The 22,728-nt window shown below is 46.9% G+C and overlaps 3 protein-coding genes across 35 annotated transcripts in view; all 3 read right to left on the bottom strand.

Moving 5' to 3' along the window:
- ERGIC1 (endoplasmic reticulum-golgi intermediate compartment 1) overlaps window positions 1–402 on the bottom strand; it is a 122,848-nt gene extending 122,446 nt beyond the window's left edge. The window contains exon 1 of the mRNA XM_050793246.1: window positions 199–402. Coding sequence (XP_050649203.1) covers window positions 199–218 — 20 coding nt within the window. The 5' untranslated portion in view covers window positions 219–402. The remainder of the gene's footprint in view (window positions 1–198) is intronic.
- The window catches only part of ATP6V0E1 (ATPase H+ transporting V0 subunit e1), a 380,972-nt gene that overhangs the window by 201,722 nt on the left and 156,522 nt on the right, over window positions 1–22,728 (bottom strand). The window lies entirely within an intron of this gene.
- Window positions 1–22,728, bottom strand: part of RPL26L1 (ribosomal protein L26 like 1) — a 287,969-nt gene that overhangs the window by 137,995 nt on the left and 127,246 nt on the right. The window contains exon 1 of one of the 33 annotated variants that reach the window (XM_050793365.1): window positions 14,429–14,432. The exons of 28 other annotated variants lie outside the window; for them this stretch is intronic. The gene's annotated coding sequence lies outside the window, so the exon portion shown is untranslated. Of the gene's footprint in view, window positions 1–330; window positions 335–3,548; window positions 3,553–9,896; window positions 9,901–10,101; window positions 10,106–14,428; window positions 14,433–22,728 lie in introns of those variants that run through there. 4 more of the 33 variants (XM_050793341.1, XM_050793348.1, XM_050793334.1 and 1 more) reach the window with 4 other exon arrangements.

The following is a 22,728-nucleotide window of genomic DNA, read 5'->3' on the forward strand; positions in this document are numbered from 1 at the left end:
TACACGAGGGGGCCTCCGCGGCTCTGGCGTGGCTTCGTGTGCTGCAGGGGGCTCGCCTGGGGTCCCTAGGGGCCTGCCGAGGTATGCACAGGGCGGGGGGCCGCTTTTGCATACAGGGCGGGAGGGGTCCGCGGCGTGCCGGGGCGCGCCCTCTGCCCGCGAAGGAAACTCCCGAGTGGCCGGGGTCGCCACACTCACCTCCTGAAGTCAAAGGGCATCGTGCCGCCGCCGCCGGGGGTGGGAGCGCTGCAGGCCAGGCGGGCCACGGCGCCGCGTGGGTCCGAGCCCGCTGCCAACGCCTCCTCCGGCCGCCCCGCCCCCGCCGGCCGTCCCCCTGACACTCGCCACTCGCCACTCGCCGCCCGCTGCCGGGAAGTGACGCTCCGCGCAGCCCATTGGGCGCCGCCCGCCCGGCCGCCCCTTCCGCCACCCGGTTAAAGGGGCCTGCGGGCCGGCAGGGAAGGGGCGGAGAGTCGAGGCTGTCGGAAGGGAAGGGAGTCCACCAACGATCTCAGTACTCGTTCCTTCAAGCCTCCCGCTTAGATTTTTTCTCCGTCTCTTTGGATGACCTCGGACAAATTCTCTGCTTCTCCGAGCCCCGTTTTTTGCATTTGTAAACAGTTTCACTGAACTGTGATTGAGGGGGGTGGTGATACAGACTTTGGCCGTGCACAGCGTCTAGCTCTGAGTGAGGGCCTAATACTGTTGGGGAAGGGAAGAGGTCGGGCATCCTAGACTAATAAGGTGGACCCACCTCTGCGCCTGCTGTGCCTCTCTGGGAAAGCCACTGGGCTTCTCAGAGCCCCCCGCCCCTTTTGCACATCTGCACAAAGAGGACGGTGACACCTACTTGAGGGCGTTTTCCTGGGGACCAGCTGAGAAACAGGAGACTGGCTTAGCACAGTGCCGGGCATCTGAAACTACCGAGGCTGGCGGTGGCTGTCCCTGCTTCCATCTGCCCCTGTGGTTCACTTCAGTGGGTATTCATAGAGCACCTGCTCTGAGCCAGGTCCGTCCAGAACATGCAGGGTTGTGGCAGAGGCAGATGGGGCCTGCACTGTGACTTGGCCAACGTGGACTGTGCCGATTGTCTCCTTCTTAGAGCCTCAGTTTCCTCCTCAGGAATACAGAGCAACTGCCTCTGTGGCTGCTGGATTAGAGGAGATGGTAGTTGAGGTCACATAAGACCTGAGTAGGGGAAACTCACTCTAAACTTCCCCCAGGTTCTGTCACTGGCCCTGTCTCCAAGGTTGTGGTGGCACAGGGCTTGAAAAAACCCCGGGGGAGAATGGTGAGGACTCCGGTTCAAAAAGCAGAGTCAACGGAGTTTCCTCCTGTGTAAATAGAGGGGAACCGCAGTGCCGGTTCCTCCAGGAGGATTCAGAACAGACAGCACCAGCACGGGGTCTGGGGTAGGGTGGTGTGGTGATCCAAACCCTTCCCCTGGAGCATATGCCGGACCTGATCTCTGCGTTCCCTTTTCATTCATTCATTCCTTCATTCATTCATTCAGTGTCAGTGGTCTGACACTGTTGGGGGAGAGAAGGAAATCTCAGCCTGAACTGGAAACCTAGTGGCAGCAGGGAGAGTTAAGGGGCCCTGAGCAGCCACTGCTTCCAAATAGCCATTCGTTGGCCCTATGTGGGAGGAAACCATGCAATGATGGATCTTTGACCTCGCATCCTCCCTCCTCAAAATGTGGTCCACAGATCAGCCACATGGCCATCACAGGACATACTCTTGTCCCCAGGCCAGACCTACTGAATCAAGTATGCATTTGGGATGATCTCCAAGGTCAGCAAATGCCTGGTACAAAGTAAATGCAAGACAGGGTTGACCATCATTGCTCTTTTTGAGTGGGGATAGAGCTCCCAACTTTTGGCTGGGCATGTGGGTGCTCACAACGAAAGCTGTGTTTCCCAGCTTCCTCTGTAGCTAGATGTGGCATTGAGAAGTAAAGGGAAGTGTCTTGTGGGGCATCTGGGATAGTTGGTATGTCTGCTTTACCCTCTGTGTCCCTTTCTCCATCTGGCTGCTGGGAATGTAGGTGTCACCATCCTGGACCATAAGGTGGAGGCCACACAGAGCAGAGCAACAAGACAAAAAGAGCCTGAGTTCCTGTCTCTGAGTGGCAAAATACCTGTCCTCAAACACCTGCCCAAGAGAAACAAACATCTATCTTATTTAAGCTATTATTATTCTGTATTTTCAGACACTTACACCTAAACCCAATGCTGATACACCTGTGCAGCCTGGTTAGCTACTTGACTGCTCCAGTGCTCATGGACTAGGCCAGTCCCCTATTATATAATCCCATGGTACCCTGTAGGTTTCCTTGGGAGAACTTGGCATGATGTGTGATTAGGTTATTACTAATTCGCTAGTAACTGCCTCCCCATCCGAGTGAAAGATCCCTGAGAGGAGCCTGTCGGGGGGTAGGGGGCTAGGGGAGGGATAGCATTAGGAGAAATACCTAATGTAGATGACAGGTTGATGGGTACACAAAAGATGATGCCATACACAAATAGCACATCTATACATATGTGACAAAACTGCACGTTCTGCACATGTATCCCAGAACTTAAAGTATAAAAAAAAAAAAAAAAAAAAAAAAAAAGACAGTTCCTTGAGAGAAGGTGGTATCATCATCATATCCTAGCATCCTGCCATAGCCTGTTCATGCTGGGGGTGCACTAACTATGCATTGAAGTCTGAATGGAGGCTTCCCGGGGAGACAGGCCTTCCCACAGAACAAAGGATGGGAGGGGAGGTATTAACATGGGCCTCCACTCTGAGACTGGTGAGGTCTGTGAGCAGATCAGGGTGTCAGTCCCAGATGGTCCATCCACTCAGGAGCCAGTGGGAGATGGAGCTAAGAAAATCAGACTGTGTCTGCAGTATGTGGAAAGGCTCTGGGTCTCTTTGAGCAGAGGAGTGACAATAAAAGTTAGGTTTTTGGATTATCAATCTTGTGGAACCCTGTGGTAGGTAACCAGACTCCAGTGATCCTGATCTCCTGGTATTCCCATGCCCTTCTAGAATCACCTCCCACAATGAATAGGGCTGACCTATCCTGTGTAATCAACAGGATATTGCAGAAATGACAGTTATGACTCCTGAGGCTACGTCACAAAAGACACTGAGCCTCTGCTTAGCCACTCTTGAATCACTCATTCTGGGGGAAGCCAACTGCCCTGTCCTAAAGAGGCTCAACATGATTGTAAAGGGGTCTGGTCGGTGAGGAATGAAGCCTCCCACCAACAGCAATGTTAGTGGGCTCTCTTGGAAGTAGCGGCTCAGCCCTGATCAGGTCTCCAAAGCTTCATCCCCAGCCCACAGCTTAACCACAGGCTCTTGAGAGACCCTGAGAAATACTTAGCTTAGCTGCTCCAGAATTCCTGATCCATAGAAACTATAAGATAATAAATGTTTGCTTTAAGCCATTAAGTTGTGGGTAATTAGTTACACAGCAGTAGATAAATAACAGAGACTCCATCCTCATTTTTTTTTTTCCTACCAGGAACTTCTCCCTGTCTTCTTCCATCACACCCCCTGCCAGCCTGGGGAAATAGAAAATCACTTCGGACTCAGATGACTCTCTGCTGGGTGACCTGGACCAGTTGCTTAACCAGCTGGGTGTCTAGGTATGAAATGAAGGTTAATAATACCTTACCTGTGGCAGGTAGCCTCTGAAATTGCCCCAGTTAACCCACCTCTTGGTATTCATACCCTTGTGTAATTTCCTCCCTTCAAGTGTAGGCTGGACTTATCGACTCATTTTTAGTGCACAAAATATGGCAGAAGCGATGAGCATGTTGCTTCTGAGATTAGGTTTTCAAGAGATGGTGACTTCTGTCTTGGACACTCTCTTGCTATCTCTTGGATTAGTCACCCTGGATAAGCTGGCTTCCGTATTGTGAGGCAGTCCTAAGGAAAAAACCCTGTGGATGAGTTTGTAAGCGATTCTTCTAAGACAGACTCAGGCCTGTAATCCCCACACTTTGGGAGGCCGAACACCTGAGGTCAGGAGTTCAAGACCAGCCTGATTAACATGGTGAAACCCGTCTCTACTAAAAATACAAAAAATTAGCCTGGTGTGGTGATGGGCATCTGTAATCCCAGCTACCTCGTGAGGCTGAGGCAGGAGAATTGCTTGAACCCAGGAAGTGGAGGTTGCAGTGAGCCGAGATAGTGCCATTGCACTCTAGCCTGGGCAACAAGAGCAAAACTCCATCTCAAAAACAAACAAACAAACAAACAAAACAGTAACACAAACAATAGCTGATGAGGGGAAAAATATCACAAAAAAACTCATAATGTTTTAAGAAAGTGTAAGAATTTGTGTTGGGCTGGATTCAAAGCTGTCCTGGGACACATTGAAAGCCATCCTGGGCCATAGGCAACCTGCAGACCACAGGTTGGACAAGGTTGAGCTAAGGCCTGACAACAACCCCGTGAATGAATTTGGAAATGGATCCTTCTGCTCCAGTGGAGCCTTGACATGACCCCAGTCCTGGCCCACAGCTTGACTGCAACCTCATAAGAGACTCTGAGCCACACGCAGCCAGTTGAGTTGCACCTGGATTCCTGTGTGATAACAAATGTTTGTTGCTTTAGCCCCTAGGTTTAGGGTAATTGGTTATGCAGTAGCAGATAACAAATACATTGCCCTAAGACAGAGCTTGCTGTGAGGATGGAGTAACATGTATAATGCCCACACATAGTAGGTGCTAATTCATTGCTTGCCTAATGAGTCAGTCAATAAACAAATGAATGTTCTATAACACAGAATGTTCTCTGAATCCAAATGCTCACTCCCTTCCACCCACTCCTGTCAGAAACGTCACCAAAAGTTGTTTTAAGCAGAGAATGGCTGGATCAGATTTGTTTTTCTGTAATGGGAGATTGGTTTGTGTCCCATGGGTGCGGCCGGTTCAGCTGTGGTCTGGGTGAAGAGAGATTTAAAAATAATAATCCTTTGTCAACTCAGAGAGGATTTTAGTGTAACTTAGATCTCATAGCAGGTAGGTCTCTGGAGAAACAACTGTCTTTTCTCACTCTATTAAAGTGTCTTGACCAACTAGAAGACACTCGTGTGTTTGTTCATTCATCCTTTCTTGTATTTGTTCATTATACCATTATTCACCGAATACCTCTTTTAGGCAGGTACTCTGGATGTAGAAATAAACCTGACATACCTCAAATTTCAAGAAAGAAGGGAGGAGGTAAGCAAAAGTGTGATGCCATCACAAAAAAATCAGGGACGGGCAGGGTCACGTATCTCTGGTGCAGTTTTTTGTGATAAGTGCAGTGACAAGGGTGGTACCAGAGAATCTGGGAGTCTAGGAGGGAGTCCCTGATTCCACCCATGGGGATGAATTGGTCTGAACTCTGTCAGCTGAAAGTGACAGAAATCATCTAAAATCAACACACACTGTCTATTGCACTCAAAAAAAAAAAAAAGAAAGAAAGAAAGAAAGACAAAGATAAGAAGGATGGAAGGAAGGAGGAGGGAAGGTAGGAAGAAAGGAATGGAGGGAGGGAGGGAGAGAGAAAGACAAAAGAAAAATTAAAGTCCAAAAGTCCAGAGGTAGATTTGGGTTTCAGGCACAGTTGAATCCAGGCACTTCACAAGTGCATCAGGAATCTGTCTTTTCCCATTCCCAGGTTCTTTTTTCTCCTCTGGCTTCATCTTGAGGCAGGCTTCCCATTGTGCTGGCAAAATGTGTGCCTGTAGCTCCAGGCTGATATTTTCCCACTCAGCAGTGCCAGGAGATAAAGATTACCTCTTCCCCACTCCCCCTTACCTCCTAAAAGGCTCCTGGGCTGACCCCCAAGGGTCTGACTTAGGTCACAGCCTAAACAGTGGCTCCAGGGGTTTGGAGAGTGCTGATTGGCCAGGCCTAGGCTGGCAGCCAGGCCCTCAAGCCTGGGGTGGAGTCACCCCCATCCTACACACACAGACTCAGATGGAAGAAGAGTGGTTCCCGAAAGAAAAGTCTGGGCAGTGCTGCCAGAGAAGGAGTTATTGGGAGGCTAAACCATCAGGTGTCTTGGACAGAGTCAGGGAAAGCATCCGGGAGGAGGAAAAGTCTGAGCTGAGACCTGAAGAAGTTAGTCAAGGGAAGAGAAACAGGCTGGGTACATTAGTTATCTATTGCTGCAAAATACATTACCCAAAATTTAAAATTTTAAAACAATACACATGATCTTAGTCCATTTTCTGTTGCTATACAGAATGCCACAGACTGGGGAATTTATAAGGAAAATACATGTATTTCTTACAGTTCTAGGGGCTGTGGGAAGGGCAAGACTGAGGGGCTGCCTCTGGTGAGGACCTTTCTCCTGTGTCATAACATGGTGGAGGGCATAGCATGGTAAGAGGGCATGAGCATGTCAGCTCAGGCCTCTCTTTGCTTTTTTTTTTTTTTTTAAGTAGAGACGTGGTTTCACCATGTTGGCCAGGCTGGTCTCGAACTGGCGACCTCAGGTGATCTGCCCATCTCGGCCTCCCAAAGTGCTGGGATTACAGGTGTGAGCCACCACATTTGACCTCTTCTTTTTATAAGGCCACCAATATCATCATGGGGACTCCACTCTGATGGCCTTATATAATCCTAATTACTTTTCAGAGGCCCCACCTCCAAATACCATCAACATGAATTAGGGGATTAAGTTTCCAATACATAAGATTTGGGTGATGGATTTAAACCATGGCATAAATTGATTAAGGCCCCATGTCTGAGGATCAAGAATCCAAGAGTGGCTTAGTTGGGTGGTTCTGGCATGGTCAAGGCTACAGACCCTGCAGATGACTGGAGCTAGGGGATAGACGCTCATTCACTTGGCTGTTGGCCGGAGGCTTCAGTCCTCACATGGACCTCTCCATAATGCTGCTCATGATATGGCTTCCCCAGTGTGAGTGAGGAAAGAGAGTTCCTTTTATAAAGTAGTCTTCAAAGGACTGGCTACATACTGGGTAAGGATTCAAATAACATGAGTGGTGGGAGAGAGGACAGCATGGATACAGCCTGGGCTAATATCAAGCTGGAGAGGTAGGTAGATGGGGGCTGGATGGTGAAGGACTTTCAGGGCTGTGTTAAAAACGTGAACTTTCTTTAGTAGGCAGTTAGGGGCCCTGAAGCATTTTAAGTTAGGATGTATTGTAATATTTTGGTTTTGGGGTTTTGGGGAACCCAATGTAGTTTCTATTTTCTGCCAATGCTCTGAACAAATGTGATTTCTATCTGCAGAGGGCTTCCTAATGGTGAATCTCAGAATTTGGCAGACAGACCCACACAGGAGGCACAAAACGCAAAGAAAAAGTACAGGCCTTCTTGGGGAGGGGAGAGCAAAATGCAGCTCCCTACAGGTGGTCTTCTCCCAAAAGAAAGAAGAAAGGAAAGGCTGAGGCACCACTGTCTCAGACTCCAGTCCCACACTCACCAGTCAGAATTCACCCATCTTACCTGGTAGGGCTTGAGGGGAGCCCAGGGTTTTGAGGGGAGATCCTTCTTTGTAGAAACCAGAGCAGTAGGGAAAGTACATCACCCACAATTAGGCCACATCACACCACCAACAGTTTGCCATTTTTAGAAGCATAACTCTGGCAGCCAATGTGGAGAACGGACTGGAGTGGGAGGCCAAGGAGGAGGTTGCTACAATCTTCTCAGAAGAGATGGGGAGTAGGCCCAGGTCAGTGGGAGTGGGGAATGGGTCTGGAGGCAGTAGAACTACTTAGAAGATCCAGGCACTAGGGGGCTCAAACACAAGGGCTTACAGGGGTCAGGTAGACAATTCCTCAAATTTCCCAAATTTTCCTTCCTCTCAGTCTCCTCATCTCAGTCAAGGGCAACTCCATTAACTTCCATTTGTCTGTTGTCCTTACCATCATCCCTGACTCCTCTCTGTCTCTACAGAGTCACTATAATGAGTATGAGTGTTGACTTGAGGTTCATTGGACTTATTGAATCTGTGGATTGACGTTTTTTCAATGTCCTGGAAAATTACCAACTACTTATTTGTGAATATTAACTTTGCCCTGTTATCTCTCTTCTCTTGTCTTGCTTTTATTCTCTGTTCATTTTACATACCTTCTTCTGATGTGTTTTCTAGTTTACTAATTCTCTCTTTGGTTGCGTTGAATCTGCTATTAAACCTGACCATTGAATGATTAATTTTATCATTGTATTTTCCAGTTTTGGAATTTGTGTTTGCTTCTTTTTCAAATATTTGTCTCTCCAGAATAACTCTGCTTCTTCACCCTTTTCTGTGTGCTGGGAGGTTGACCTGTTTTGATGGCTCCTTATTTTTGGCTTCTGACTGATTATGGCCTGTGAGGAGTACCTGCAGTAGATTGGAAGGAAGGAGAAGAATGAAGTTTTGGTATGTATTTGCCCAGCTTCTGCCCTGAGTGGTCATCCAGGTTGATTGTGTCCCTCAGTGAACATCATAATTTCTATTAGGCGGTACTCTTCACCTAGGTCCACTCTTCTTAGTTCCAGTAACCACTTCCTCTCCTTGCCCTTTCAGGCCTTGGGATAGTAATAGCACTCCACTGTTACTTACTCCGGGGTACTAGCCCTAGAGTATCCCTTGTAGTTTCCCTATACTCTTTTCATTCTGTTAAAAGCATCTGACCAGGTGCATAAATTTGGAAGCATAAATCTAAATTACAGGCTCATGCCTGTAATCCCAGTACTTTAGGAGGCCAAGGTGGGTGGATTACCTGAGGTCAGGAGTTTGAGACCAGCCTGGCCGACATGGTAAAACTTTGTCTCTACTAAAAATACAAAAATTAGCTGGGCCTGGTGGCACATGCCTGTAATCCCAGCTACTTGGGGGGCTGAGGCACGAGAATGGCTTGAACCTGGGAGGTGGAGGTTGCAGTGAGCCAAGATCATGCAACTTCACTCCAACCTGGGTGACTGAGTGAGAGCCTGTCTCAAAAAAAGATGAAAATAAAAATAAAGGCATCCCTTAGTTAAACTCCCCTCCAGCCACCTAGATTATGCCATCATGTTCAGGACAGAACATGACTGACACAGTTACTTTGTATGGTTTCCAGTCTCCTTACAGAATTTTCAGGCATGACTTTTAACCTCCTTAAACATACGAGGCATAATTATATTATAATCAGTGTCTGATGATTTCCAAGTCTGGAGTCCCTGAGGTCCATTTCTGCTTGTTACTATTCATGGTGTCTTTTTCCCCTCATGAAATCTAGTTGTCTTTGATTATGTGCTAAAAAAAAAAAAAAAAAAAAAAAAAAAAAAAAAAACTGTGTTTGGAAAAATATTTATAAAAATAATTTCAGGCCTGGGATGATTTTTTTTTTTATTCCCTTTCTCCAGGCACCTGGGGCAAATCAGCATTCTAGGATCACCTTATTTCAAGTTCAGAGGTTGAAATTTACTAGGTCACCCACACGACCTGAAGCTCAGGGCTAGTTTGCTTTTATTTTACCCCTACTTCTAGGGTACAGCCCCTTCAGGGTCACAGCCCAAGCTAGGGAGGTTTACCAGGGTCATCAAATTGTGACAGACCCTGACTCTGATGTCAGTCTCCTTGGCTTTCAAAATTCAGATCCAGAATCAGCCCTTTTAACCACCTCACGTGACTGCTGTCCTGATCTAAGCCATCATCATATGGCTTAGATCACCTGGGTCAGGCACTGCTATTCATCTAGTTTCCTGTGTTCAGTCTTGTCACCTGCAGCCTGTTCCCAACATCACAGCCAGAACAGACCTTTTATCCGAAGTCAGACCATGTATCTCCTCTGCTCAGAACATGCCAGAGGGTCCTGTCTCCCTGAGAATAAACAGCAAGTCCTGACGATGGCCTGCAGTCTGCAGAGTCTGCCTCAGTGTGCTTCTGACCTCCTTTCCTGGTCCCCTCCCCTTGCTCACTCGGCTCTAGTTGCAGTGGCTTTTCACACCTTAAGCCAGCAGGGATGCTTCTGCCCCTGGTCTTTACACTGCTTCTCTCCCCCAGTGGCTGCTTGTCCAGCCCCCTCCTCTTCAAATCTTTGCTCAAACATCTTTCCAGGGAGGCTTTCCTGGCCCTTTATTTTAAGTTACATACCTCCCCAATACTCCTGATCCCCCTTCACCCTACTCTTATTTTTTTCATAGCATCCGTCACCTTCTAACATACAATTCCACTCATTTATTTCTCATCTACCTGTTTTGCGTGTTGTCTCTGTTCCCCATTAGAACCTCGGCTTCATGATGATAGGGATTTTTTAGTACATGTTTGGTTCCCAGAATCTAGAATAGTGACTGGCACATACACAGTAGGTAATCGGTAAAGATTTATTGAAGGGATGAATGTAAATCAGAGTGAAGTGATACCTGGGCCAGCAGGAACTTGGCTTGTGTGGCCCCCACGTCCAGCAAGGCCAGGGCCAAAGAAGAGGCCTGTGTTAATGGGAGATTGCTACATACTGGAGCATTGAACAATTAAGTTTATGTGTTGGGGATGGTGGGAATCAGGTTCTTACTTTGGAGATGGAAATTGCAAATACGGAAAAAAGGAAGACTAGAAGAGGCCTTGTTGTTTTGTATTGGAATTGGAGGTATTGGTGTGAACTCGTGGATTTTACTATGTGCATAGACAGGTGATAGATTAGATGGAGAAAAGTGTGTGTGTGAATATGCATATATCTTCTTAGCTCTGTCATCTAGGAAGCACTAGATGGAGAAGCACAGGTTGAGCATCCCCAATCTGAAAGTTTGAAATAAAAAATGCTCCAAAATCTGAAACTTTTCGAGCACTGATGTGATGCCACAACTGGAAAACTCCGCACCTGACTTCATGAGATGGCTTGTAGTCAAGATGTGGTCAAAACTTTGTTTCTGCCGGGCGCGGTGGCTCACGCCTGTAATCCCAGCACTTTGGGAGGCCGAGGCGGGTGGATCACGGGGTCAGGAGGTCAAGACCATCCTGGTTAACACAGTAAAACCCCGTCTCTATTACAAATACAAAAAAAATTAGCTGGGCGTGGCAGTAAGCGCCCGTGGTTCCAGCTACTCGGGAGGCTGAGGCAGAAGAATGGCGTGAACCCGGGAAGCGGAGCTTGCAGTGAGCCCAGATCGCGCCACTGCACTCCAGCCTGGGCAACAGAGCGAGACTCCATTTAAAAACAAAAAACACTGTGTTTCTGGCCAGGCACACTGGCTCATGCCTGTAATTCCAGCATCATGGGAAGCCAACGCAGGTGAATCCTGCCTGGCAAGAGATGAGGATCACTTGAGGCCAAGAGTTTGAGACCAACCTAGCCAGCACAGTAAAACCCCATCTCTACTAAAAATACAAAATTAGCCAGGCGTGGTGGTGCATGCCTGTAATCCCAGCTACTTAGGAGGCTGAGGCTTGAGAATCCCTTGAATCCGGGAGGCAGAGGTTGCAGTGAGCAGAGATCATGCCACTGCACTCCAGTCTGGTTAACAGAGTGAGACACTGTCTCAAAAAACAACAAGCCCGGCATGGTGGCTCATGACTGTAATCCCAGCTACTCGGGAGGCTGAGGCAGGAGAATCGCTTGAACACAGGAAGCGGAGGTTGCAATGAGCCGAGATCACGCCATTGCACTCCAGCCTGGGCAACAAGAGCAAAACTCCATCTCAAAAATAAATAAATAAATAAATAAATAAAATACGACAACAACAACAAAAACTAAAAACAAACAAAATCCTCAAATTATTTAAAATATTGTGTAAAATTTTATTCAGCCTATGTATATATGATGTGTATAATACATGAATGAATTTAATGTTTGGACTTGGATCCCATCGCCAAAATATCTAATTATGTATGTGCAAATAATATTACAAAATCTGAAAAAGAAATCCCAAATCCAAAACACTTCTGGTCCCAAGCATTTCAGATAAAGGCTACTCAGCCTGGAGCTGATTCTTCGGCTGGGCCGGGGGGACGTGCCAGATGAGTCTGGAGCATCTTTTCAGGTCAGAAGTAAGGACATGCTCAAGGTATAATGGTCACGTGCATGTGAAAGGACATGAAGCCAGCTTGAAGGAGCTCCCACTGGCCATATACGGGCCAATCTGTGACAATTTCAACATCAAAACCAATAATGATGATCACGGATAAAATAAATAAAATAAGAATCTGGGTTTATACAAATATAAACAAGTGGATCACTACATAGGGGAGAAGGGGGAGCTCTCCCTTGCAGTAGGATGCCAGCTAAATAGACATAGAAGGAATGATGGAATTGGAAAACCACTTGGTACTCATCCCAGTAATTGATTCAGGCAAGACTCATCCGTAGTGCTGATGCTCAGGGCATTTTTCACATTTTCTCCCACATTCACCATGCTGGGCTCTTCCTTTCACTGACAGTGAACATATATAGAAGTGCTTTGGAAGCTACAAAGCAACCTACCAATCCAAGGCCTTTGGAGAGTGATGAGAAGTCTGAAGAGCTAACTCTTCGTGCCTGTACATATAGTCCACCTCGGAGCCGGGAATCACAGTGACTCCTGTTTGGACTACCTGTGTCTGGCAAAGCTCCATGTACACAGTAGGTGCTCATTAGTAACAGGAATACAGACGGTAGATATGTGTTCCCCTCTTGCTCCAGCACCAACCTCTGCATGCCACACACATGCACACCCAGTGGGAGGATACATATGCATATGTGCGTGTGAGTGCACACCTATAAGTGTGTGCACACATGAGCAAATAAGTGTGTGGGTAGTGTTTCCGTTTTATATGACGTGCTCAGATGCTCCCCCATAGTTACGTCAAAACCCACTTTGTCACCAGCCCCTGGGAGACAACTTTCTAACATTTTCAATGCCCATGAGATCTCAGTTCTTTGGACCCTCATTTTCTGAGCCCCACCTTATCCTTCCTTCATGAGTTCTCACTCTGTCATTGAAACCAGATAAATCTGGAAGCATCTAATGCCCTTGGCAAGGTACAGTGCAGTCTTGGCTCTTGCTGGAGACTTGCTTACCTGGCCCTTTTCTGCCTGACACAGTAACCATTCCTGGGACCCCTGCTCTGCGAGACCCTTGCCGCGATGTGCTTTGGACTGAGCTAGACCTGCATTTCAGTGCCATCCTGGCTCCCCTGTTTACCAGCCTGTGTGACTCGGGGCAAGTTACTGATCCACTCTGTGCCTCAGTTTGCCCACTGGGAAACCAGGGTTAGTAGTGCCCATATCATCATGTCACCTGACTTGGTGGAGGAGCTTGGCACAGAGTCAGGCACATAGCATAGACTCCACCAAGGGCAGCTTCCCTCATCCTCCTCCTTTGGGGGATCTCCAGGGAGGGTGTAAGTGAAGGTAGTAGCATTTTGTCCCTAAAGGGGAACAAAGGATGTCCAGGAAGGGGCCATTTGTTTCAAGCAGATAGTGGCCCTCTGGTCTATGTAGGGTGCGGGCATTTCCTCTACACTTTTCAGGAGCCGTGAAGTGTGAAGCGTCTCATCTAGCCAGCGCTAACTCTGCCTCAGCAGTCGGTTTGGCAGGCTGCCGTGACGGCTCTGCTGGCTCACCTTCTTCCTCTCCAACCCGGAGCCCACCTGCACCCCTTCTTCCGTCGTCTGACAGTTGGGGCTGGGTGGGGCCTGTCTCACCGTTTCCCCCTCCATTCCCCAGCGGGGTTCAGTGCCTGCCCCACCGCGGCGTGCTCCTCTGCCATTCCCGCTCCTTGGTTGGACCTGGGGAGTCTGGGGCCCAAATGTGAGCGTGTGTCATAGTGCGTGGGTGGCACCGTGTGTGGGCAGTGCTGACGTCCCGGGGCAGGTGGGTCTGTTCTCCTGGCTGGTGACTGTGCTGCGCTTCCTCAGGGAGGGCCGGTGACTGGCTGGTTTACAAGCCCAGCATGACGGAGGAGGAAACAGAAACAATCTTTCTTGTCTGAGAAAAAAAGGAGGCCTGACGATTCCTGGCATGATTCCTGTGTCTCTGAAGCAAGTCACTGCACCTCCCTGAGCCTCAGCCTCTTCCTCGGTAGAGCCGGGATCTGTGAGGATTAGCAGTTGTTCGCTCATTCATTCATTAGCAAGTTGATGACACTTCAGTGAGCAGGACAGGAACTCTCTCCTTCCGCATGTAAGTGCTTATCACCCTATAGATAATTACAAATATAAATAAGCCCAATCATCAAATGTTCCAGGTGGCTCCAGCCAGATCCCCATTTTCCAAGGTGCCTCAGTTGGAGAAAAGCAAAATGAAAAACTGGCTCACTGTAACCTTAAGAGCTGCAGGACAAGATAAGGGGTCAAGGGTACAAGAGAGAGCTTTGGGGTCAGAGTTCAGGCTTCTAAGCTTAGCCCAGTCAATTTCCATTCCCCACACTGGCCTCAGTTTCCACCTCTGCAGAATGGAGTTAGTGCCCACTTTGCCAGGTAGCTGGGAGGGATCAAGTGTTGATTCTGTGATCATATTGTAGCACCCCCGCCCTCCCAACTCTGGATCTGACTCTGGCTGGATCTCAAGTCACATCCCCTGTCTGGGTTTCATGGTCTTGTTGGTGAAGTGAGGGGACTGGTCAGGACAGCAACCGAGGCCTCTCCTTGCTCTGTGGCTTCATCCCATCTTCCTTCACTTTTTCCCCTCCTATACAAAACAGCTACATTTTTAGCAGACCCTGGACTTGGCTTCCCATGTGAATTAAATTCAGTAAATCCTCACCCAAGCCTCAGGGAGTGCTGTAGGAGTTACGTGGGCAGGATACAGACATCAACTGTATCCTCCTCTCCAGAAAAGTAATACCACCATTGTTCATATTTAGAATCATCAAATGATCATTGTTCTTTCTGCTATAAGCCCCCAAATCATATATTCACCAAGAACCCTCATTTGGCCTAAATCAGAGTTATCAAAATAGAATTTCCATTTGTAAAATTTATTTTTTGTTTGCATCAACTAATTAATTAAAAGAATGGTTTATGGCCATACCATACTCTATCTACCCCGTATACTTCCACTGGATACCATACTCTATCTACCCTGAATGCACCCAGTCTCATCCAATCAAAGGAATACTATGTATTTAATTTAAAAAGTAACATAAGGCCAGTTGTGGTGGCTGATGCTTATAATTCCAGCACTTCGGAACGCCGAGGTGGGTGGATCACTTGAGGCTGGGAGTTTAAGACAAGTCTGGCCAACATGGTGAAACCCCATCTCTACTAAAAATACAAAAATTAACCTAGTGCGGTGCCTGTAATCTTAGCTACTCAGGAGGCTGAGGTGGGCTGATCACTTGAGCCCAAGAGATGAAGGTTGCAGTGATCTGAGATCGTGCCACTGCACTCTAGCCTGGGTGATGGAGTGTGTGCCACTGCACTCTAGCCTGGGTGATGGAGTGTGTGCCACTGCACTCTAGCCTGGGTGATGCAGTGTGTGCCACTGCACTCTAGCCTGGGTGATGCAGTGTGTGCCACTGCACTCTAGCCTGGGTGATGCAGTGTGTGCCACTGCACTCTAGCCTGGGTGATGCAGTGTGTGCCACTGCACTCTAGCCTGGGTGATGGAGTGTGTGCCACTGCACTCTAGCCTGGGTGATGGAGTGTGTGCCACTGCACTCTAGCCTGGGTGATGGAGTGTGTGCCACTGCACTCTAGCCTGGGTGATGGAGTGTGTGCCACTGTACACTAGCCTGGGTGATGGAGTGTGTGCCACTGCACACTAGCCTGGGTGATGGAGTGTGTGCCACTGCACTCTAGCCTGGGTGATGGAGTGTGACTCTCTCTCTCAAAAAAAGAGACCTAAATAAAACTAAATAAAAAATAAAAAGTAACATTTAAACATTTTTTTTTTCAAACAGGAAAAACGAAGGCAAGTGTGGTGGGTCATTCCTGTAATCCCAGTACTTTAGGAGGCTGAGGTGGGCCAATCACTTGAGGTCAGTAGTTTGAGACCAGCCTGTGACGCTTGGTAAAACCACATCTCTACAAAAATTACAAAAATTAGCTGGGTGTGGTAGCATGCATCTGTAGTCCCAGCTACTCAGGAGACTGAGGTGGGAGGATTGATTGAGCCCTGGAGGTCGAGGCTGCAGTGAGCCGTGATTGTGCCATTGTACTTCAGCATGGGTGACAGAGGATTTTTGACCTGTCTCAGGAAAAAAAAGAACAAAAAGAAAAAGCATCCCTAAGCAGGAAGTGAAATCCCTCTGGCATCCCCCTCCTCCCCTGGTGCAAAGGCCACCACTGTAGAGCCGGGACCTGTGAGGATTAGCAGTTGTTCACTCATTCATTCATCAGCAAGTTGATGACACTTCAGTGAGCAGGACAGGAACTCTCTCCTTCCATATATAGGTGCTTATCACCCATGCTGGTTTCCTTTATTAGACTGGGCTCTTTGGTGTGCCAGGGATAATCTTGGCCTTTCTTTGGGAAGGCAATGGAGGCAGAGATTACTGTGTCTTCCCAGCCAGGAGCTCTGAATCCTGAAAGGAACAAGAGTGGACGATTCCCAGGGAGTTCAGGGTCTACCAGAAGGCCAGAGGGATGGCAGCTACTCAGTATGGCTCAGGATGGCTGCTGAGGACTAGTTCAGTTCCTCTGTGGTCTCCAGGGTATCAAAGCCCTGGGCTTATGGTTCTGCCAAGACAATCTTCAATTCACTTGCAAGAGATCAACTGACCTCTTCAGAGAAGGTCTTCTACGAATATTTATTGAGTGACTATGATGGGCCAGAAATAACTCTTGGCCTTGAACTGAAGTTGGAATGAGGGTAAATTAGGCAGTGGAACTGGAAAGACCCTTACTGTGTAAGTGACAGGAAAGGCGATAACACTGACTGGACACCTACTCTTTCTCTGTCAAGGGCTTTGATTAGGTTATTTAAAAAATTTTTTTTTCTTTTTTTTTTTTTTTGAGGCAGAGTCTCACTCTGTTGCCCAGGCTGGAGTGCACGATCTCGGCTCACTGCAACCTCCGCCTCCCAGGTTCAGGCGATTCTCCTGCCTCAGCCTCCTGAGTAGCTGGGACTACAGGTGCGCACCATCACGCTCAGCTAATTTTTGTATTTTTAGTAGAGACGGGGTTTCACCATGTTGGTCAGGCTGGTCTCTATCTCTTGACCTTGTGATCCCAAGTGCTGGAATTACAGGTGTGAGCCACTGCACCCAGTCTTTAAAAATTAATTTTTAAGGACACAAGTAAAGTGATGTAGGAATACATTTTCCTTGTACAAATGAAAGCTACAGATGAGGCTAAATCTCCCTTTGATCTCCAGTTCCAATCTTGGCTTCCTTCCACCTCTCCAGCGGCAACACCTATTTTCAATTTGGTGTGACTCCTTCTGACTTTTTTCTCTGCATTTTACATACATGTGTGTTTTGCTTCATTAGACTTTTAAGTTTAATGATAATGTGCATATTATCCAGCCACCTAACTTCTGGGTTAACAATATATCTGGGAGATCAGGTGAGTACAAACCTACCCATCCCCTATATGCCAAGGCCTTCCACATGGAACATTCCATTGGCTGCTCCCACACCGCCTCCACTTTGCAGATGAGCAGAGGCTCAGTGAATGTTTAAGTGACTCACCACAGCTGGTGAGTAGTGAGGCAGGATTCAGACAAGGATTTGTCTCTCCAGGTTTAGCATGAATCTGTCCTCCACCTAATCTGCCTATAGTTTCTTTCTTTTTTTTTTTTTTTTTTTTTGATTCCCTGACATCATCAAGAGGGCCATTTAAATAGAAGACCGGTCATAATGCAAAGAACTCATTGACCACCTCACTTCCCTGTTAAAATACCTCCATGGCTCCCCAGTGCCCAAGAAACAGAGTCTAAGTCCCTCTACCTGGTGAGAAAGGATCTTCTAGACATGGCTCCCGTTACTTTCTCCACCCTCCCCTGGCCAGGCTCTGCCACACGGTCACCTTCCCAGAAAGAAAGAAACTACAGTACTTGTGGTTCCCTTCGTGCCATGCCGTTTTTCTCCTCCGTGTCTTTGCTCATGTAGTCCTCTTTGCCTGGAAGAACTCACCTTCACCCCTCTTTGCCTGGCTTATTGCAGCTCATCCTTTATGACTTCATACAAGGGCCATCTCCTTTTGGTTGCTCTCCCTATTACCACAGGCTGGGTTAGTCCCTTCCCCATGGTCCACAATGTCTTGTACATTCCATTCTAATGGTCATTGTATCTGCCTCCCAACCTTGAGGGGGTAGCTCCTTGAAGGGACAGTCACTGTCTCATTCACCTGTGTCTCTAGGTGCCGAACAAGGTTTGCAGACCTGGTGGGTGCTGCATCCGTGTTTGTGGGGCACACAGATGCCTCAAGAGAGAGAATGGTTGAGTTTGTTATCTTGTGTTGGGAGTAATGAGGGGAAAGAGACTAGGTACATAAGATGGTAGTACTAAGAAGAGAAACCGAAGATGTCCTGAATCAAATTTAGCCAAAAGGCCATCGCACTAGGCAGAAGGATGTTACCTGTGTTGGGCCATATATTCTCAAGCCATCTCCCAGCTCTACAATTTCAATTAGCTCCATTATTTCCTTTTTTTATCTCTTTCATCTGCTCTGTAGGCTGTTGAAAGGGGATTTGTGTCAAGATTTTCATTTGAAATCAGTCCGATCAAGGACTGGCTGGGTCCCGTGGCTTTATCTCCTTGGTTACATCCCCTTGTTTCCAAAGGACATCAAAACTCTCTGCCCACTCTTGAAACTGGCAGGGAATTTCTGAGAAAAGGGACCAGGGAATTTGCTTTTCGGAGGAACATTTCCCTCCCCAAGATAACGGTTAAAACTCATTATCTCCTAAGTAGCATTTAGCCTCAAAATTCCAATGTCATCTTTTATTGCTAGTAGCATTGGGGGAAGCCCAGAGCTTTCACCCATCTTCTCTCACTTCCCTTTTCTCTGAACAAATTTGAGGGGAATACTCTCTTTGTTTCTTTTTTTCTTATTGTAATTTAATGCTTTTTTTTTTTTTTTTTTTTTTTTTTTTTGAGACGGAGTCTCACGCTGTTGCCCAGGCTGGAGTGCAGTGGTGCGATCTCGGCTCACTGCAAGCTCCGCCTCCCGGGTTCACGCCATTCTCCTGCCTCAGCCTCCCGAGTAGCTGGGACTACAGGTGCCCGCCACCGCGCCCGGCTAATTTTTTGTATTTTTAGTAGAGACGGGGTTTCACTGTGGTCTCGATCTCCTGACCTTGTGATCCGCCCGCCTCGGCCTCCCAAAGTGCTGGGATTACAGGCTTGAGCCACCGCGCCCGGCAACTTTTTTTCATTATAAAAGTACAAAAGACTATTTTAAAAACACAAAAAGTATAAACTAAAAAGAAAGTCCCACCACTGAGACACCATTATATTTAGAATTCTTCCAGGCTTTTTTCTATATATAGCATTTAAAAATAATTATGTGTTATCATTCAGATACCAAAAAGTGTATGTAACATGTATGTATAAATTAAAGAATAAATATAGAATGAATACCCGTGTATCCATCACCCAGCTTAAGAAATAATAGACCATCATCAATATCCAAGAAACCCTCTCACGCCCCACTCTGATCATGCGCCTCTTCCTACCCACCCTGAGTAGTCACCATCTTGAATTTGTGCGAATCATTTTTTTTTTTTTTTTTTTTTTTAAGACAAGGTCGGCCGGGCGCCGTGGCTCAAGCCTGTAATCCCAGCACTTTGGGAGGCCGAGACGGGCGGATCACGAGGTCAGGAGATCGAGACCATCCTGGCTAACACGGTGAAACCCCGTCTCTATTAAGAAATACAAAAAACTAGCCGGGCGAGGTGGCGGGCGCCTGGAGTCCCAGCTACTCGGGAGGCTGAGGCCGGAGAATGGCGGAAACCCGGGAGGCGGAGCTTGCAGTGAGCTGAGATCCGGCCACTGCACTCCAGCCTGGGTGACAGAGCGAGACTCCGTCTCAAAAAAAAAAAAAAAAAAAAAAAAGAAAGACAAGGTCTTGCTCCGCTGCCTTTGCTGGAGTGCAGTGGCATGATCATGGCCCACTGCAGCCTCGAACTCCTGAGCTCAAGCAATCCTCCTTCCTCAGCCTCCTGAGTAGCTGGGACTACAGGCACGAGCCACCATGCCTGGCTAATTTTTTATTTATTATAGAGACAGAGTTTCACCATGTTTCCCAGGCTGGTCTCACACTCCTGAACTCAAGCAATCCTCCCACCTCGGCCTCCCAAAGTGCTGGGATTACAGATGTGAGCCACCATACCTGGCCCCTTTGCTTTTCTTTATATAGTTTTACTGTAGATAGATAGATAGATTAGATAGATAGATAGATAGATAGATAGATAGATAGATAGATAGATAGATAGAGTCCCAAAATGATGTAATGTTTTTGACCTTTATATATAATTGGATTGCATTCTTTTGCAATTTGCCCTTTTCATGTATTATGTTTGTGCGATTTGCCCATGTTGACGGTGTAGGTTTAGATCATTCATTGTCATTGCTGTACAAGAATACACTGTATGAACACACTGCACTCTACCTCTGCTCCTGCTGATACACACGTGGGTAGTTTCCAGGAATTTTTTTTTTAATCTTTAAAACATTTTATTAAGTTAAATGATTATTAGTATTTTTCTATTGTGATATACACATGTACATACAGCATATACATGTGTATGTGTTGTATACACGTGTATATATGTCTATACTCTCTCTCTGTATATAAACATTTACCATTTTAGCATTTCTTTTCTTTTCTTTCTTTCTTTTTTTTTTTTTTTTTTGGAGACGGAGTTTCTCTCTTGTCTCCCAGACTGGAATGCAGAGGTGCAACCTCAGCTCACTGCAACCTCTGCCTCCTGGGTTCAATCGATTCTCCTGCCTCAGCCTTCCGAGTAGCTGGGACTACAGGCGCCTGCCACCACGCCCGGCTAATTTTTGTATTTTTAGTAGAGATGGGATTTCTTCATGTTGGCCAGGCTGGTCTTAAACTCCGGACCTCGAGTGATCCGCCTGCCTCAGACTTCCAAAGTGCCAGGATTACAATTGTGAGCGACCAGCCCCAGCCTCATTTTAGCCATTTTTAAGTGTATAGTTCAGTGGTATTAAGTATATTCACACTGTTGTGCAACCATTACCACCATCCGTCTCCAGAATTTTTCATCTTCCCAAACTAAAACTCTGCACCCATTAAGCAATAACTCTCCATTCCTCTCTCCCTGCAACCTTTGGCAAGCAGCATTCTACTTTCTGTCTCTATGAATTTGACGACTTTAGGAACCTCATATAAGTGGAATGATACAGTATTTATCTTTTTGTGAGTCTAGCTTATTTCACTTAGCATAATGTCTGCAAGGTTCATTCATGTTGTTGCATATGTCAGAATTTCCTTCCCTTTTGAGGCTGAAAGATATTCTATTGTATGTATATACCATATTTTGTTTATTTATTTATTTATCCATTGATGGACATTTGGGTTGCTTCCACCTTTTTTAGCTATTGTGAAGAATGCTGCTATGAACATCAGCATAAAATATCTGTTTGAGTCCCTGCTTTCAATTCTTCTTCTTTTTTTTTTTTTTTAACAGTCTTGCTCCGTCACTCAGGCTGGAGTGCAGTGACGCAGTCTCGGCTCACTGCAACCTCCACCTCTCAGGTTCAAGCGATTCTCTTGCCTCAGTCTCCCAAGTAGCTGGGATTATAGGTGCATACCACCACACCCGGCTAATTTTTGTATTTTTAGTAGAGATAGGGTTTCACCATGTTCAGGCCAGGCTGGTCTCGAACTACTGGCCTCAAGTGAGCCACCTGCCTCAGTGTCAGGCCTCTGAGCCCAAGCTAAGCCATCATATCCCCTTGTGACCTGCACGTGTACATCCAGATGGCCCGAAGTAACTGAAGATCCACAAAAGAAGTGAAAACAGCCTTAACTGATGACATTCCACCATTGTGATTTGTTTCTCCCCCACCCTTAAGAAGGTTCTTTGTAATCTCCCCCACCCTTAAGAAGGTTCTTTGTAATCTTCCACACCCTTAAGAAGGTTCTTTGTAATTCTCCCCACCCTTGAGAATGTACTTTGTGAGATCCACTCCCTGCCTGCAAAACGTTTCTCCTAACTCCACCGCCTATCCCAAAACCTGTAAAAACTAATGATAATCCCACCACCCTTTGCTGACTCTCTTTTTGGACCCAGCCGCCTGCACCCAGGTGATTAAAAAGCTTTATTGCTCACACAAAGCCTGTTTGGTGGTCTCTTCACATGAACACTTGAGACACTCGGCCTCCCAAAGTTCTGGGACTACAGGCGTGAGCCACCACACCAGACCCCTGCTTTCAGTTATTTTGGGTGTATTCTCAGAAGTGGAATTGCTGGATCATATGGTAATTCTATGTTTAACTTGAGGATTCACCGTGTGTTTTCCACAGTCTCTGCACATGCTACATTCCCACCAGTAGTGCACAAGCGTTCTAATTTCCCCGCATGCTCACCAACACCTGTCATTTTCCAGTATTTTTATTAAAAAAATATATATTTTTTAATCATAGCCATCCTAATGTGTGTAAAATGGTCCCAGAATTTTATTTATTTTTTTGAGACGAAGTCTCACTCTGTCACCCAGGCTGGAGTGCAGTGGCACAATCTTGGCTCACTGCAACTTTCGCCTCCCAGGTTTAAGTGATTCTCCTGCCTCAGGCTCCCAAGTAGCTGGGATTACAGGCGTGCACCACCATGCCCAGCTAATTTTTGTATTTTTAGTAGAAACGGGATTTCACCATGTTGGCCAGGCTTTTCTCAAACTCCTGACC

This window comes from Macaca thibetana, chromosome 6, assembly GCF_024542745.1.
Source record: "Macaca thibetana thibetana isolate TM-01 chromosome 6, ASM2454274v1, whole genome shotgun sequence".
NCBI lineage: Eukaryota > Metazoa > Chordata > Mammalia > Primates > Cercopithecidae > Macaca > Macaca thibetana.